This window comes from Mytilus californianus, unplaced genomic scaffold (assembly GCF_021869535.1).
Source record: "Mytilus californianus isolate M0D057914Y unplaced genomic scaffold, xbMytCali1.0.p SCAF_14, whole genome shotgun sequence".
NCBI classification, from domain to species: Eukaryota; Metazoa; Mollusca; class Bivalvia; order Mytilida; family Mytilidae; genus Mytilus; species Mytilus californianus.
The window spans coordinates 30,334,163-30,352,583 of NW_026262626.1; the positions used below are offsets into that span (position 1 = coordinate 30,334,163).

Consider the following 18,421-nt stretch of genomic DNA (forward strand, 5'->3'; position numbering starts at 1 on the left):
GAAAATAGCCTAAAATTAAGTTCTATACTACATTGAAGTAAAAGACTGATTATCTAAACAAAAAACAAACCCATGCATCTTATTATGAATATAAAATTTCCATCTATATGTATTAAAATAGCTGAACACATTATTCTACCTTTTTGATATATATTTTTTTCTATGAGGAAACTTCCAACATTGTAATGAAATACTCAAATATGACACAATACTGGGTAAAAATAAACCACAAATGTTAAGTCAGTATATCAGCAAAAATGTGCAAAACGAGGAGCAAAAGACCTAAAATAAAAAGAAGTGATTGATGCAATGGTCCATGTCAATGCAAAAACTTTTATCACCACTCTCTTTTGTTGAAAACCCAATCTTCAAGAATTTTAAAACATTTTAGATTCTCAGACGACTAGGTTAGAGCTTGCATCTGGAAAACAACTTTCAACATAACATTTGGAAAAAAAGGGATGTAAATTTGATTGGTTACGTGAAATTTTGTCTGTAGTACTGGACAGGAGAAAACTTTACTCATGCCAAGTATTTCTTTATATGAAACAAAGATAAATTCTGCACAATTTTTTGAAAAGTGCCAATTTAACAAGGGTTAATAGAGGGAAAAAATGGTGGTATTACTCCTTAAAATTATATTTTTTATACGACCGCAAAAAAATTTTTGTGGTCGTATATTGGTATGACGTTGGCGTCGTCGTCGTCGTCCGAAGACACATTGGTTTTCGCACTCTAACTTTAGTTTAAGTGAATGTATCTCTATGAAATTTTACCACAAGGTTCAATACCACAAAAGGAAGGTTGGGATTGATTTTGGGGGTTATGGTACCAACAGTAAAGGAATTAAGGGCCAAAAAGGGGCCAAAAATAAGCATTTTTGTAACTTCCAGACATAACTTGTGTGTGATGTATGGATCTCTCTGACATTGTACCACAAGGTTCCATATCACAAAAGGAATGCTGGGATTGATTTTGGGGGTAATTGCCTCAAAATTTTAGGAATTAGGGGCCAAAAAAGGGGCAAGAAACAAGCATTTTTCTAGTTTCATGACAATAACTTGTGTGTAAGTGTATGGATCTTTCTGAAATTGTACTACAAGGTTCCATATCACAAAGGGAAAGCTGGAATTGAGTTTGGGGGTAATTGCCGAAATGTTTAGGAATTGGGGGCCAAAAAGGGGCCAAAAAACACATTTTTCTAGTTTCCAGACAATAACTTGTTTTCAAGTGTATGGATCTCTCTGAAATTGTACTGCAAGGTACCATACCTCAAAGGGAAGGCTGGGATTGAGTTTGGGGGTGATGAATCATAAGGGGGTTCAAAAAATTTAGGGGGGGGGGGGGGGGTTATTACTTTTTTTTCTTTTTTTCCTTTTTTTTTTCTTTTAAAATTTTCCATTTTAAGTTGGTTATTTCTGATTTATATTTAAAAGCAAATAATAATGATATGATAGGAGATACACACCAAACAGGATGTGTAAATTATTATATAATAAGTATTGTGCAATAGCAAGAAATTTTCAATTGCACAGTATTGCACAATAGCAAGAAATCTTCAATTGCACAGTATTGCGCAATAGCAAGAAATCTTCAATTGCACAGTATTGCGCAATAGCACAATATTTCGCAATAGCAAGAAATTGTCAATTGTACAGTATTGCACAATAGCAAGAAATATTTAATTGCACAGTATTGTGCAAAAGAAGATACTTCGTATAAATTGCTTATTTCTTGACCAATTTCAATGGGGTTTTATTCTTGAATTCTTGGGGTTCTTTAATATGCTGAATCTAACCGTGTATATAGTTTTTGGATTTTGGGCCCCGTTTTTAAATTGGTCCACATTGAGGTCCAAAGGGTCCAAAATTAAACTTTGTTTGATTTCATCAAAAATTGAATTATTGGGGTTCTTTGATATGCCGAATCTAACCGTGTATTTAGATTATTAATTTTTGGTTCCGTTTTCAAATTGGTCTACATGAAGGTCCAAAGGGTCCAAAATTAAACTTAGTTTGATTTTAACAAAAATTGAATTCTGAGGGTTCTTTGATATGCTGAATCTAAACATGTATTTAGATTTTTGCGGAGCATTTTATTTTGTATAGTTCAAAATTCATCTATATATATGTTTAGCAGCATAAATCTTTCTTTATAATCAATTACATACAAAAATCAGACTTAATAATTATTAATTGGTTATGCAAAAATCAATCAAGTAATTTATTAATAATTGAGTAATAATCGTGCCCACCCTGATAGATATATAGAAACTGCAAAAATGGGTAGCAATACAAGATCTACAAATATGTTAAATTGATCGAAACCTTTAGATGACTCTTTACAGGAGTTATTGCCTTAAATGACACTTTTGACTGATTTACTACACTACAAGCCAGTAAAAGTCTGAAATGGCCTATATCTGTACTCGACTGTACTGATTTTGACTCGACCAGTCTGAATGGGTCTGAATTTTACTTAATATTACTCGACCCAGTCTTAACCATACTCGACTGTACTGATTTGTACTTAACCCTCATCTTTGCTATTGAAAATAGTCTGAACTATTACTCAACCAGTCTGAAACAGTCTTAACCCATTCTCGACCTGTACTCGACCAATACTTGACCAGCTCTCAACCTATTATTTCAGTCTGAACCATACTAGACCAAAGGTCTGAACAATACTCGACCAATCTGAACCATTCTCGGCCAAATAACCTCTACTTTTCATGATTTTAAATGTTAAAATAACTTTCTTTTTAACTGACAAGCCACTATAAAATAAAAATATATATATAAAAACAGATTTTTACATCCTTACATGATTCTCAGATTTATCAAATCAAGATAGTTAAATTATCTAATTTTAAAGTCTGAGTCTTGTTAAATAGAAAAACTTTGTTTACCTGAAAACCACACCTATACTGAGGGTAATAAAACCTTATTAATGTGCTTTTTGTTTGGCATATGTTTTTTTTTTAATAAACTTGATTTTCCTAAATTTCTAAATAAAAACTACATAGGTTTCATTTTTACATACAACCTTGTACAGTTATATAACTATCTTTTTAATGAGGGTAACAACAGCCAAAAAAATCACTGTCAGACATTGCGTAACCTTAATATATCAGAAATATATCTATTCTTAATAATTTGGGATATATATATATTTTGAAAAAGGATAAAAAATTAAAGAAATGAATAAAATTTTTCTTCTGATTAGGGGTAAACTATAAAGTAATATATCCTGCTATGGGCACACTGATTAAAAAGATCACACCTGGTCAGAGAGTAATAAATTTTTAATTACATCCATTGAAAATTACAACATCCTGTAAAACTTAAATCACAAGGCCTTTTGAATTCACTAGATAAGTAATACACGAGTTCAAGAAATATAGGGTTTTCTTTTTACCTGTAAAACACAATTGAACTAAGGTAATTAAACCTTATTAAAGTGCTTCTTGTATGCCAAGTCTTTAATTTTGACAAAACATATTTAAATTTAATTAAAATAAATTTCTACTGTAACTTTAGAATACATTTCCTTTTTTAAAAGGTTATCAAGAATTGCTACGAAAGTTTTATTATTATTATTATTATTATATTAAACTCTTGGTTTTACAAAACAAAGGTGTCAATGTGAGCATTTATTAAGTTGCTTTATATACTATTTTATATATATATTTTGATATTTTATATATATTTTGATAAAAAAAAATTCTGATATTTTTGATGTACATCAAGCAATGTGAACATGATATCATGTATACAAAAATTCATTTGATGAAAACTTAATTTATTGCATGATATTTTTTTAATCCAACCAAAAACTACTTTCTTTGATCATCTTGTTTTATTTTTTTTTAAATGTGACATACACTGTATATATATATATGTATGTATAACACATGTAACAGTTTCTAAATTGATGAAATACAATAGATAGATACAAAAAACAGGTCTAGATTGGTTAAGACTTGGTCAAGTATGGTTCAGACTAGGTCGAGTATGGTTCAGACTAGGTCGAGCATGGTTCAGACTTAGTCGAGAATTGTTCAGACTATGTCGAGTATGGTTCAGACTCGTATAAAATGTTTTAGTACTAGTCGAGTAAAAGTACAGACTGTTAAGTATAATAATAATAATAATAATAAATTCTTTATTTAAAGAGGGTAAACTCAGTTAGTTACAATAAACTAATCTTCCCTGAGGCCCTCACATACAAATTACAATACAATCAAAAAACAGATATTTACACATAGTTAATTTACAGTCAATTAGTTCAATGTAATATTACTAACATGATAAGATATAAGGCTGTTCAAGATGTACATGTAGTCAAAAAATCAAATACAAATATAAATAAAAGAATATACAAATATATTGTAGAAAACATAATCTTATCAGGACTGTGTTAAGTACTTCTTGATACTTTGTTTAAAAGTATAAGTGTTTTGAGCTTTACGCATTTTGTTTGGTAGTCCATTCCATAACACTGATCCAGAATAAACAAAAGATTTCTTAAATAGCTCAGCTTTTGGCTTAGGAACTATCAGATTACCTTGAGTGACGCCTCTCAGGGAGTAAGGATTATTATCTGATTTCAGTTTAAACTTTTGAACTAGGTACATTGGTGCTTCCATACGCATACATTTATATAGAAGTAAATATTTGTGGTATTTTATTCTATTGTCAACTGTCATCCACCCAAGTTCTTTAAATAAGGGGGCTGAGGGGGATAAAGGAACTGCATCTAGAATTAATCTTGCTGCCCTTTTTTGGAGTTTTAAAATTCTTGCTATCCCTTCATTTTTACATTCACCCCAAATAATACAGCAGTAGTCAATCAGGGGCAGAATATACCCATTGTAATATGTTTTCCTTGCATTTATATCTAAAAATTTCTTTATTTTAGAAAGGAGGTATATTCTGGATGATATATTAGCACAAACTTGGTCAATTTGATTCTCCAGTTAAGTGTGCTGTCAATTTTAACACCTAATAATTTTTCACATGAAGAATTTTATAATACTTTTGAATCTATTATTAAGTTTGGTTGATAAGTCTGCATTGATAGTTTCTGCTTTGTTCCAGTAACCAAACATTTTGTTTTATTTGCATTAATGAACATGTTATTCATTTTACACCACTCTTCAACCCTGTATAAATCTTCTTGAACATCATCATGTATATTTTCTATGTTTTTCCCTGATTTATGAAGAGTGGTGTCATCAGCATAAAGGTCTGTTTCACAATTTTCAATGCATAAGGGAAGGTCGTTTATAAATAGCACGAACAATAGAGGACCAAGTATAGAACCTTGGGGTACACCAAATTTTACATGTTGTTGTTTAGAGTAAACATTACAAATGTTTACCTGCTGTTTTCTGTTATTCAGGTATGACTTGAAAAAACTAACAGTAACCTCACTAAATCCATAAATTTCAAGCTTTAAACAAAGAATGTCATGATCTACCAAATCAAAAGCTTTTTTAAAATCTAATAAAATTGCTAGGTTTTAATTACCATCATTCATTTCTTGCAACCATTTGTCAATGATATTAATAAGTGCAGTTTGACAAGAATGCTGCGGCCTGAAACCAGATTGTGTAGGGTGTAAAAGTTTAAGTTTAGATAAGTATTTGTACATGTTATTAGAAACATGCCTTTCTATTAATTTTGATAAAGTTGGAAGAACAGATATAGGTCTGTAATTTGTTGCTAAAAGCTTGTCACCATCCTTGAAAACTGGTGTTACCTTAGCATTCTTCAGTAAAGAAGGATATATACCAGTATCTATCATTCTGTTAAATATGTATGTGAGAGGTGATGCAATAACAGGGGCGCTTAATCTTAGGATTTTTGGTCCTATAGTATGCTTCAGACTACAGTCGAGTAATATCAAGTAAATTTCAACCACTTCAGACTGGGTCGAGTAAAAATCAGTTCAGTCGAGTACAGATATAGGACTTTTCAGAATTTTACTGGTTTGTAATGCTAGTTTTTGCCTTTTATCTCAAAAACTACTGTGGATTCATTTATTTTTGTGGATTGAGGAAAAGTTCTATTTTTGTGTATATTTAATTTTGTTGCTTTGCCAAAGTCTGCATACAGGCCTATAGAAAATTTGTACTTGAAATTTGTGGGTTCACCTATACCCACAAAATCCTTGAAACAAGTGTCCCATGAATAATAATGAATCCACAGTATGATAAATAGGTAGAAATTGTAAACAACAAAAATGGCCAGCAATACAAGATCTATACAAAACCAACTGATGACTACTTATAAAAAAAAACAGAGTTATTGCCTTTCAATGATGATTTTTGACAGGGTGAGCGATTGAGGCTCTTAGAAGCCTCTTGTTTTTTCCTCTTCATTAAAATCTGTATGCTTATCTTTAGAATCAATTGAACAGGTAAGTGGCATAGGTCTAGGTATTAAAACTTTTTCAGGCTAATGAACTTCTTAACCATTGTATGATTTTTGATCTTCAATCAATCAGCTGATAATAAATTAGTCACTCTAACTGAATTATTTGACATTATTCTAGAATTGTAGGATATTGGTGAGATATTTACATAATATACAATTTCTGTTTACTGATGTTTATTGCACAACACTGCCACCCTCATTGTATTCCAAAGTGCTGTATAGGAGTATTACTTAATAACATAAGTTTAAATCATGTATACCCATTCTGATTTCATTGTATCCAATTCAGCTATTAATTCATCAATTTGTACATAAAGATTAAACTTGAAATCAGCATAAAAAATGATAATAGAATTTTCCTTTTTTAAGCAGTTGTTTAAGTTATATAATTTGATAGCTTATCATACTAGGACAAAAAAAAACTGACAGATATCAGCTATACATTATACCATTTTTTTCAGTCACGTTTTTAGAAAAACTAACAGTATATGGAAAAACATATGGTTGTTTGCTATTAAATGTTAAATAAGAAATCAGTTCTATAGAAATGGAAATGAGCTCTAAAGTTTACTTATTCAAACAAAAATATATAACTAAATCATGTCTGTGTCTTTTCATCATATACCAAGCCAATATTAATTTTATCAGTTTTATCAAATTTGATTATTATCAAGCGATGGACAATTATTATTCTGTTCTCAACCTATTTGTTTTGAAGGGAAACATGGAAGTTATAAAAATTAAAGGACCTACATCAAAGATCAGTGAGCACTCTTGTTTTGACATTGTATGTCAACAATTTTTTTCCCTTATAGTATGCTTTGGAATGCAATGAAATTTTACACAGTTATTTACCATCATGATATGTGAAACAATTTAAAAAAGAAAACCCCAACCGCCTTATATATACTTAAACATTAAATGAAAACGACTACTGCGTTAATGACAGGCTCTTGGCTTGTGGAAGGCACATGAGGACTCGAATCTCATCAACATATGAACAAATTGTAAAAAATAGGTTTACCTATCAAATACACATTAAATGCAATATATGTATGATATGTTATAAATCAATTAGATCTTTTAATGTATCTATTTTAATATCTCGTAATGAATATTCAGAATTTATGATACATGAAATAATCCCTGATTTTAAGTACACATACATGAAAATTGATTAATTAATGCAACAAAAATATGTGTTCATCCTTGTACATTAATCAGAATAATGATGTGTTTTAGATATACAGATGATGGCCATACAATAGGTACAGCAGAAATCTGTCCAAATCCTATTAAATTAGAATGGGAATTTCCAAAGCCTGTATGTATTATTATAAGTTCAAGGGACTCTTGTTATACCCCCCCCCCCCCCCCCCCCCCCCCCCCCCCCCCCCCCCCCCCCCCCCCCCCCCCAACTTTAGTTGCAGGGCGTAGGTGATATAGGAATCACAATGTCTATTTCTGTGTCTGTTTGTGCGCCTGCAATTTTGTAACATTGAACTAAGGTTGGCCATAGGGGAAAAAGGAGGGGGGGGGGGGGGGGGGGGGGGGGGGGAGGGTCATATACCAAAGTCAGGTCACTTTATTACCTTGTCTGTTGGTATATCTGTCTTTTCCCTGAAATTTCTAGCACATTTTTCTCAGGAACTATAATTCAGAGCTTCATGAAATTTCTTATTAGACTTCATGTGAACATGCTATATCCTGTGATGCCATTTCAGAATCGTCACTCATCAACTTCATGTTTACCGAAAACTATATTTCTAATATTCTAACACATAATGGCAATATATGAATTTTTTGTTGCATTTTTTTTGGGAACTACAAGTCTGTGCACCATGAAATTTACAAGGATCATGTGAACATGTTATACTGTGTGATGGATTTTGATATCTTGTTCTTCATCTTTTCTGTTCATCAAATACTTAAAGCTGGGTATCATTTGTTCTATTTGTTGCAAGGAATAGGTCAAATATGGTTGGAGAATTGTAAGGATAACATGTATGTCTGACAGGGTTCAAATTTTTATGATTCATTGAAAAATTATAATTTTTAGCTCGCCTGGCCTTTTAGGCCAAGTGAGCTTTTCTCATCACTTGGCGTCTGTTGTCGTCGTCTGTTAACTTTTACAAAAATCTTCTCCTCTGAAACTACTGGGCTAAATTTAACCAAACTTGGCCACAATCATCATTGGGGTATCTAGTTTAAAAAAAATGTGTCCGATGACCCCACCTGCCAACCAAGATTGCTGACATGGCTAAAAATAGAACATAGGGGTAAAATGCAAGTTTTGCCTATTATTTGAAAACCGCTATAAATATAGAAAATCTGACAGGGCAAAAATATTCAGAATGTTGAGCTCTACCTGTTATACATTTACGTCAAAACTGTCAGACAACTTTCTTATCAGAGTTATTTCCAATAAGTGATGAATTTTTCCATTTTAAAAAATTTTGCCTATTATCTCGAAAAATTATTATAGATAGATAGAAACTTTAACGAGCAAAAATGATCAGAAAGACAAGATTTACAAATAAGTCAACATGACAGAAATTGTTAGTTGACTCCTTATTGTAGTTATTGCCCTTTAATGATGATTTTTTCCCATTATTGCCTAATCTTGAAAACTGTAATAGATAGATAGAAACTTTATTTAGCACAAATGATCAGCAAGACAAGATCCACAAATAAACCAAATGGCCAAAATCTTCAGTCGACTCGTTATTGGAGTCATTGCCCTTTAATGATAATTTTAACATTTTTTTGAATTTTTTTACTATTATCTTGAAAACTATGATAGATAGATAGAAACTTTTAAAAAGGAAAATTATCAGCAGGATAATTTCTACAAATATGTCAACATGACTGAAATTGTCAGGTAACTTCTAATAGAGTTATTCCCCATTAATGATGATTTTTACTATATTGTGGCTATTGTTGAAGATGCAGGTGAGCGACACAGGCTCTTTAGAGCCTCTAGTTTATGTCCCCACAGTAAAAGTGTGGGCTGTATTGCAATCACCTTTGTATGTTCGTCAAATATTTTTGTTGCATTTTCGCAACAATCACAGAACATATTGATTTCATATCTGGTTACCAGCTTGACAATGATGAGTTGTAAGGTGTGAGCGCTTTTGGATCTTTCAGATACTTTCTTTCTGTTTGCTATACTTCGGATTTTTTAATATGTTGAATGAACTTTAAATTTTTCGTCACACTTTTCTCAAAAACTAATAAACAGAATGACTTCATAAATGGTCAGCAGCTCACCAGTGATGAATTCTAATGTGTGTGCTTTCGAGATCTGTCAGACACCTACATCCAGTTTTCAAATACTTTGAATTTCGAGTGGGGATATGCTTACCACAACAACATGTGTATTCTTGTTGTAATTTCATCAGTTCCTCAATAACTATAAGTTATAGGTCAAGTATATTTGTGTTAAAAAACCATTGTAAGGTAAACATGTCCATCTGAAAGGGTTTCCTCTAACCTTGTCCTTATGGGTCATTGATCAATGCTAGATTTTTTGTGATACCTGTAGCAAGACCTTGATCTCAACGACATAAAATTGTGTCATTTCTGTTGAGCAGACATTACATTTCAGCATGTCCACACTTGTTTATAGTTCATGTATCACCAGAAGACAATGTGTCATGTACCATAATGATTGACATATGATCTCAAGGTCAAGTTATTATTTTCACTACATGCATAATTGACTTGACCTAAAATATTATTTTATAAATAAGAAGATGTGGTATGAGTGCCAATGAGACAACTATCCATCCAAGTCACAATGTGTAAAAAGTAAACAATTATAGGTCAAAGTACGGCCTTCAACATGGAGCCTTGGCTCACACCGAACAGCAAGCTATAAAGGGCCCCAAAAAGACTAGTGTAAAACAATTCAAACAGGAAAACCAACAGTCTAATCTATATTAAAAACGAGAAACAAGAAACACTTATGCACCACAACAACAAAAGACAACCACTGAAAAACAGGCTCCTGACTTAGGACATTTGTATCTTTGTCACAATTTATTTTTTTTTAATTTTAATAATATTTGGCAAACACTTTTCAAAAATGCTATAATATTGTCAAAGGAGAAGTAAACTTTTACCATGCATGACTTAAAAGGAAGTACTTTATCGATTTTACCCCACTAAAGAAGGTTAACATGCGGAAACCATGTAGATGGTGTACAGGTCACAAATATCACATGATGCCTACTATAAGATTTTAGTTCCAAGTTAAAAGTTTTTTTACTTAACTGGATTAATAGGAATTTGACATTGGAATTAATTGTATAAAACTGGAATTTCAAAACCAATAATTACATTTTTTTGGCTAAAACATCAAGATACAACGATTATGGTATCCTGTATCAATTAAGAAAACGTGGAAATTTCGGAATGAATTGCACTATTTTTTTTACAAAACAAACACATATTTAGGAGTTTTATAGTAATACTATTACATTTAAGACAGATTTTAACCGGAGATGCAAATCTAAATGCATAAGTATGCCAGTAGTAAATCAATACATGGAAACCGCCAATGTTGTATCCAGTTCAGTTGTATGCGTCACAATTTCATAGCTTTTCAAAAGTGTTATTTCCCTTCAGGTAAGTAGTGCGGGTTCACTGCCTGCATGGCCAATATATCAAAACACTTTTCTTTTCAACTTAAAAGTAACATTTTGCTTTGAAAATATGTTCACCTATATCAAATTTGCCATGATAAAACATTGCATGAAATAACATGTCACTTTAATGTTGACATGTAAAATAAGCTTTTTACAGTTGCCCTTGCTGAAAGGAACTATAGGGTTCTGTTTAATCTAAGGATTTGTGACTTTGAAGATCGGTCATAATTTGTATTGAATGATAAGAAGTTACAATCAAACTTGTGACCTTTAAAAAAACGAGCCCAATGACAACTTACCAGAATTTTTTTTAATCAGATTTATATATTTGTGGTCACAAATTTTGGAAAGAAATTGAGTGAAATAAACCGGGCTATTCTTTTTGGTATATCAGGTTTTTGGTTATATTTCTGTAATCCATAGTACTTAATTGTAATTTTCAAGCAGTTTTAATGAATGGGTGTGAACAATTATAGGATTTCATTGAATTTCTATACACCCACATAATGTTTTGTAAATGGAATCTTGTCTATATAAAAAAGAAGATGTGGTATGATTGCCAATTAGACAACTCTCCACAAGAAACCAAATGACACAATAATTTACAGCTGAACTATAGGTCACCGTAAGGCCTTCAACAATGAGCAAAGCCCATACCACATAGTCAGGTATAAAAGGTCCTAAAATCACAAATGTAAAACAATTCATACTTTTATTGGAAATAAGAAGATGTGGTATGAGTGCCAATGAGACTCTCCATCCAAGTCAAAATTTATTAAAGTAAACCAATATAGGTCAAAGTACAGTCTTCATCACGGAGCCTTGTCTCACACTGAACAGCAAGCTATAAAGGGCCCCAAAATTACTAGTGTTAAACCATTCAAATGGGAAAACCAACAGTCTAATTTATATAAAAACATGCAATTTTACAAAAAGCAAGGGACAGGGTGGACGTTTCAAGATACTACTTATACTGTGGAGAAAATGGACATCAAAATCATTAAGGATGGCATATTTTGGTATTAATATTGATTCAATCATAGGGTCTTTGCATTGGAAATAAACACATTTATTCTAAAACCAGTTGTTGGCATGATACAGGTTATGTTCTTCTCATATATTTTATGATGGTATGATACTAAACCTCTAACGGGAGGGATTGTACTTGATTTTCATATGATGAAGACCTAATCTTTCAATCAGTTTAATTGAGGTTTGGAGCTGGCATGTCAGTAACTGCTAGTAGTCCTTTGTTCATTTATGTATCATTGTCATTTTGCTTAGTTTCTTTTGTTACCTATTCTGACATCGGACTCAAGACTTCTTTTAAACCAGGGGCATAGCTTCCCGGAGGCACGGCAGCACGTGCATCCACGTCGTTTTCACAAAAAAAAAAACAGAGAGAGAGAGTGAGGGACAAAGTTAACATATAGGAATTGGTCTTTCTATGTATGCATTTTAAAAACTGCACAAAGAATTAAAGCAAGAGGAATACACATGCAGTGGAATTTTTAATCCTGTAAGACATGTATGTGTATGATAAATACATACAACTGGTGTAAACTTAGAGGAACTTTTTATATTACGGGCATTGTTTAGAAAATACCAGCTACATAGTTGTTGGTACCACAACAATACCGTATACTCGCTTTGAGTGCAAAAAAAAACATAATCCCTTCAGGATTAACAAAAAAACTTGTAAATTATTATTTTCCGCTTCTCCCCAAAGCACACATCTTACTAGAATGAAGACTCTTCAACTCGTACCGATCCAGGAATAATGACTGTTGCCCTTGTGAACTAGTTCAATATTGACTAAGTATGTAGGTCTTGACAACACGAATAGTTCATTTTCATATCACTTCAACGTATCTCTCCTGTGTGCATGTAATATTTGCTACCGGACATTATTAACCATTCAATCAATCAATAGTTTCCATATACTAGTAGATGAGAAGTTGGAACTGCTGTTATTATAAAAAAAAAGTACACATTTTCCAGTACATGTTTTACGTTTTTATTTATTTTACAAAAAAAATCTTTGATATAGATTCGATAATTCGAAGTCGTTTCTATATGGGCCGGCTATACGAATGGTTGATTGTAAAACCATTTAAATAAATTGTTAATTCTGACTCGTTTTACTGGACTATATGGTCATTCAATTTTAAAAAGAACTGTCTGTCCGAGTAGGACACTAAACTGCTGATTCTTGTTCGAAAGATACACCAAACTTTTATTACACGTATCTTCACTGTTAACATCTAGATATTGCCATACAACTGGTCGAATGCATATGCATTTGTTAATTAGCTGGCTAATTAAAAACGCAGATCATGAAAAAGATCGTGATCAAAGTACCATTTCCTCTGAAAAAGTTCATTAATTTCAACTTCGAATATTCCTAACTACGTAAAACTCGAAATTCCCATCTCTCTCTTGTAGAGTTTACCCACAAAATTTTTAAACATCTAAATACATATGTTAAGCAAAATATATGAGAATGTGTCCACCAAGTATTTGGTATCCATGATGTTTATGCTAACAGAAACTCCTCATATAGTATTGTGTTTATGTTTATTGTTTGTTTTTTTTAAATCTACTTTGCTCAATACAAATACTAGCATATGGAACAAATCTCCGTGATTTTAAAACATTTCACGTACAAAAAACGAAAGCGACAGTGTTAAGTCTTCATTCGACTTGAAGTTAAACAAATAGTTGACCAAAAAACCACAACAAAAATGTCCAAGTTTTATTTCGGTTGTGATTGTTTTGAAACGCTATATATGCGGAGCTTTCGGGGGGCTTCGTCCCCCTGGCCCCCCTACCAGGGCTTTGCCCTGGACTTACTGGGGGCCTTAGGCGGCCCCTAGACCCCTCGCCCTTTAGTTTGTGATTCCACTTCATTAAGAAGGTAGCTACGCCCTTGTAAACTGAGTTTTACTGTGCATATTGCTATATGTGTTTCTTTTTTCTACATTGACTAGAGGTATAGGGGGAGGGTTGAGATCTCACAAAACATGTTTAACCCCGCTGCATTTTTGCGCCTGTCCCAAGTCAGGAGCCTCTGGCTTTTGTTAGTCGTATATTTTTTAATTTTAGTTCATTTATATGTTTTGGAGTTTAGTGTGACATCCATTTTCACTGAACTAGCACACAATTTTATTTAGGGGCCAGCTGAGGACCACCTCCGGGTGCGGGATTTTCTCGCTGCATTGAAGACGCATTGGTGGACTTCGGCTGTTGTCTGCTCTTTGGTTGGGTTGTTGTCTCTTTGACATATTCCCCATTTCCATTCTCAATTTTATTTTTATCACTAATATATTGGATGTTCCAAACATTAATATGTTTGTTGGATCACGCTTTTTGTTTTGTGTTCAATAAAATTTAGAAATTTAAAATGTCCTGCATCTTTCCAATTGAATCAAAAGTGAGAACTGAGAAAGTGCCTCCAAACACCCTCATACATTCAGTTCTGGAACAGCCCTTTATAGAAAAGTACATTATATAAGATAAGTAGCACTAGCTAGATCTCCCTGTTTATACAGTGCTTGAATTTTCTGGTTAGTGACGCATAAGCACAAAGTGTAAACCATGCAATTGTGTTACAGAGCTAGATAGCACACTGCATGAGGTTTCTAAGGGTTAGTAGGCACATGTGCTACATATAAAAGTGTATAAGAATTATAACAAAAAGTAAGAGAAAATACATTGGTAGTCAAATCAGTTGGCGCCCAAAAAATAATTTATTTTAGTGACACCCTTGTTTCTATATTCTCATAGTTTTTATTGTCTATTGGAAAAAAAATTATCAAAAACAGTCCTAAATTAAAAAAACCAAAGTTATAAGTAACATTATCAAGAAAAAGTTTACTGTTCTGATTATTTTAAGCTGATTTTCCAATAAAATAAAACTAAAAAAAATGCTTTCGGTTTCTTATGGTTTCCTGTCGCATTTAAAAAAAACCTTAATTTAACATTGAAAATAGATTTTAAATATTAACATGAAGCAAGTAACACTAGTAATTGTGTTCATTTATGTCTTTTGAAATAAATTGTACAAAATAAAGAAAATAAAGTTTTGTTTCCTGTTTGGTTTCTTGTCACGAAAACGGTGAATCACAATGGATTAATTTTTGCTCGAAAAACCCACTTGTTCCATTAATACTATTCTCACACCAACACAACCCACAGAATAAAAGTTAAAGTTTTAGAACTTTAAAAAAAAGATACAAAAAGAAACCAAAGGCCGAATACCAAATTATTGCCCATATTAAAAATAGGAAGACGAGATCTAACACAAAATAAGTAAACATTGAATAACAGAAATGAATTACAAATTGTGTCAACAGGTCAAATTAACATGAAAGTACGATTTGAGAGTACTAGCAGTAACTTACTGAAAGCTAGTTAAAAGCCAAAAACAATTAATTATAAAAAATCATGCATCAGAGACTAAAATCAATCAAAACACATCCCAGGCAGGGATTTAGTGTTTTAACACCATGGACAGTCAAAGAAGACATGACTTGTGCAATGCCAAAATAAAAGTAATGACAGGCAGTAGGATAGTTAGGATTCAACCTTATAATAAATATGTATGATGTTATGTATAGATAAAACAATTTCTAAATAGAAATAAACGTGGATGTGTATATATACATCCCAAAAAAACATTCAAAAAGAATACAAATTTAGTTATGTTTTAATTTGTTGCTGACAAAATTGATGTTAGTGCCATTGAAAACAATATTCAAAGATCTTATTACAACATTAATAAGATAACCTTTACTAATAAGTTTGTTAAAAGGTTTAAAGGTTCGATAAGTTTACACGGATCACATAGTGATTTCCGCACTTTTAGTACAATATTACAGTAAAACCATGTTTTGATATGATATGCAGGTGGGTCGAGGCCAACAATTTGTTATTTGTCTTATGTTATAATACAATATTCATTATATTACATTTATGTGATAAAGACCTGTTCCTTGGGAAATTATCTTTTGATCACACGTTTGATGATAGCTGATTTTTGTGTTTCACTTTTTGTCTGAAAAAAATCTCATTTGGACACTTATGGTGCAGCAGTTTACATAAAATATTAGTATGATTAAATCTATACTTGTCAGTTATTGATTCCAAGTGTAATGAGATTTGTGTATTTTAGTGTTTACAGGTAATAGAGAACAGTTTGGAAGTTGCTAAACAGCTCCTGAATGATGTTGATCTGCATTTACTATACCATAATCAGTATGGAAAAGGCTTTATGAAATCTGTCAAGATGAGTCCAGATGCATACATACAACTTGCATTACAGTTGGCCTACTACAGAGTAAGTGATAGCAGGCTTATAATTATTCTGCAATTGAGCCAAATGTTTCATATACACTTTAAGGGAATAAGTAAAATTTCACATTTTTGTAAAGATTATAAACCTTGAGCTGTCGTAATTAAGATGGTTTTAAAACTGTTTTCATTTGGATTTTAGAAAAGTAAGTTATTAACAATACTGCTATTCAAATTAATTGTCCATAGTGCAACATGTTGCAGGGAACATAGCAATTCTGTCCGTCAAGTCTTAAAAGCACTCTCACATGTACAATTCTGGCAAGATTTTTATGAAATTTATATCAAAGATTTATATTAGCAAGTTAAAAAATAACGCTGATCTTTTTTTTTAACGGAGGTTTGCCCCTTGGAAATATAGATAATATAGAAAGTAGCATTGTAAGTGCTCTCAAGTGTACAATTCTTGCCAGATATTTTTGAAATTTATATCAAAGGATCATATTTGTAATGTCTCAGACAAATTTGAAAATCTGTGCCTATCATTTTTTTTAAAAAGAGTTATGCCCCTTGTCTACATTCTTAGACACTTACATTCTTGTAGGATTGTTATGAAATTTAAATCATAGATTCATAATTTATCTTCAATGTCTTGGGTGAGTTCAAAAATCAGAGCTGATCTATCATTTTTACAGGAGTTATGTCATTTTGAAATGTAATTGATATTGAATGTTGCATTGTAACCACCTTCACACCTACATTTCTTGGAATTTTTTTTTTATGAAGTTAATAGCCAAGGCTGATATCAGCAAGGTCGCAGAAGAGTGCAGACAAACTATTTTTCAGGAGTTATGCCTCTTGGAAATAAAAACATTGTAAGCAATCTCATGCCTACTTGTACAACATTTATTAAAACGTTTAAAAAGATATTTTGTTTTGTAGAAATTGCCCTTTAACATATAAAATATGAGCAATGTGGTAGACAGACAACACCAAAAAATGACATTTAAATAATGTGCAACATCTCTAAGCCACCCTTTAAACCTTAACCAGTATTCATAGGCATACAAGTAGATAGTCTTTTTTCTTGTGATTTGTATTGTTTTTGCAGACAGCAAAGAAATTTGACTTGACCTATGAATCATCCATGACCAGGTTGTTTAGGGAAGGTAGAACAGAGACTGTGCGATCTTGTACTGTAGAATCTTGTCAGTTTGCGAAAGCTATGGATGACCCAACTGTAACTGTAAGTATTAAAAAGTATTCTGTTTTATTACCTGTGGAATGAATGAATCAGACAGCAAATACATCGCTGTTAGTATTGCAGCAAAGGCGTTGATGAATGTTAAGGTTTTTGTTTAAACCCACACACACGAAAAAAATACACCATAAACTACTTGTATAAAGTACTTTGGATTCAGTATTATTTGGAGGTTCTTATTTTTATACGACCGCAAAAATTAAAAATTTTTTGGTCGTCGTCGTCGTCGTCGTTGTCGTCGTCGTCGTCGTCCGGCGTCGTCCGAAGACACATTGGTTTTCGCACTCTAACTTTAGTTTAAGTGAATGGATCTCCATGAAATTTCACCATAAGGTTCAATACCACAAAAGGAAGGTTGGGATTGATTTTGGGGGTTATGGTACCAACAGTTAAGGAATTAGGGGCCAAAAAGGGGCCACAAATAAGCATTTTTGTAACTTTCAGACAATAACTTGTGTGGTAGTGTATGGATCTCTCTGACATTGTACCACAAGGTTCCATATCACAAAGGGAAGGCTGTAATTGATTTTGGGGGTAATTGCCTCAAAATTTTAGGAATTAGGGGCCAAAAAAGGGGCAAAAAACAAGCATTTTTCTAGTTTCATGACAATAACTTGTGTGTAAGTGTTTGGATATTTCTGAAATTGTACTACAAGGTTCCATATCACAAAGGGAAAGCTGGAATTGAGTTTGGGGGTAATTGCCCGAAACGTTTAGGAATTGGGGGCCAAAAAGGGGCCAAAAATAAGCATTTTTCTAGTTTCCAGACAATAACT

At 32.3% G+C, this 18,421-nt stretch overlaps 1 protein-coding gene across 4 annotated transcripts in view; it reads left to right on the top strand.

Annotated features, from left to right (window-relative positions):
* The window catches only part of LOC127724656 (carnitine O-palmitoyltransferase 1, liver isoform-like), a 212,107-nt gene that overhangs the window by 146,637 nt on the left and 47,049 nt on the right, over window positions 1–18,421 (top strand). For all 4 annotated transcript variants that reach the window (XM_052231687.1, XM_052231689.1, XM_052231686.1 and 1 more), the window contains 3 exons: window positions 7,683–7,764; window positions 16,266–16,430; window positions 17,496–17,630. In XM_052231687.1, the coding sequence (XP_052087647.1) occupies window positions 7,683–7,764; window positions 16,266–16,430; window positions 17,496–17,630 (382 nt within the window). The remainder of the gene's footprint in view (window positions 1–7,682; window positions 7,765–16,265; window positions 16,431–17,495; window positions 17,631–18,421) is intronic.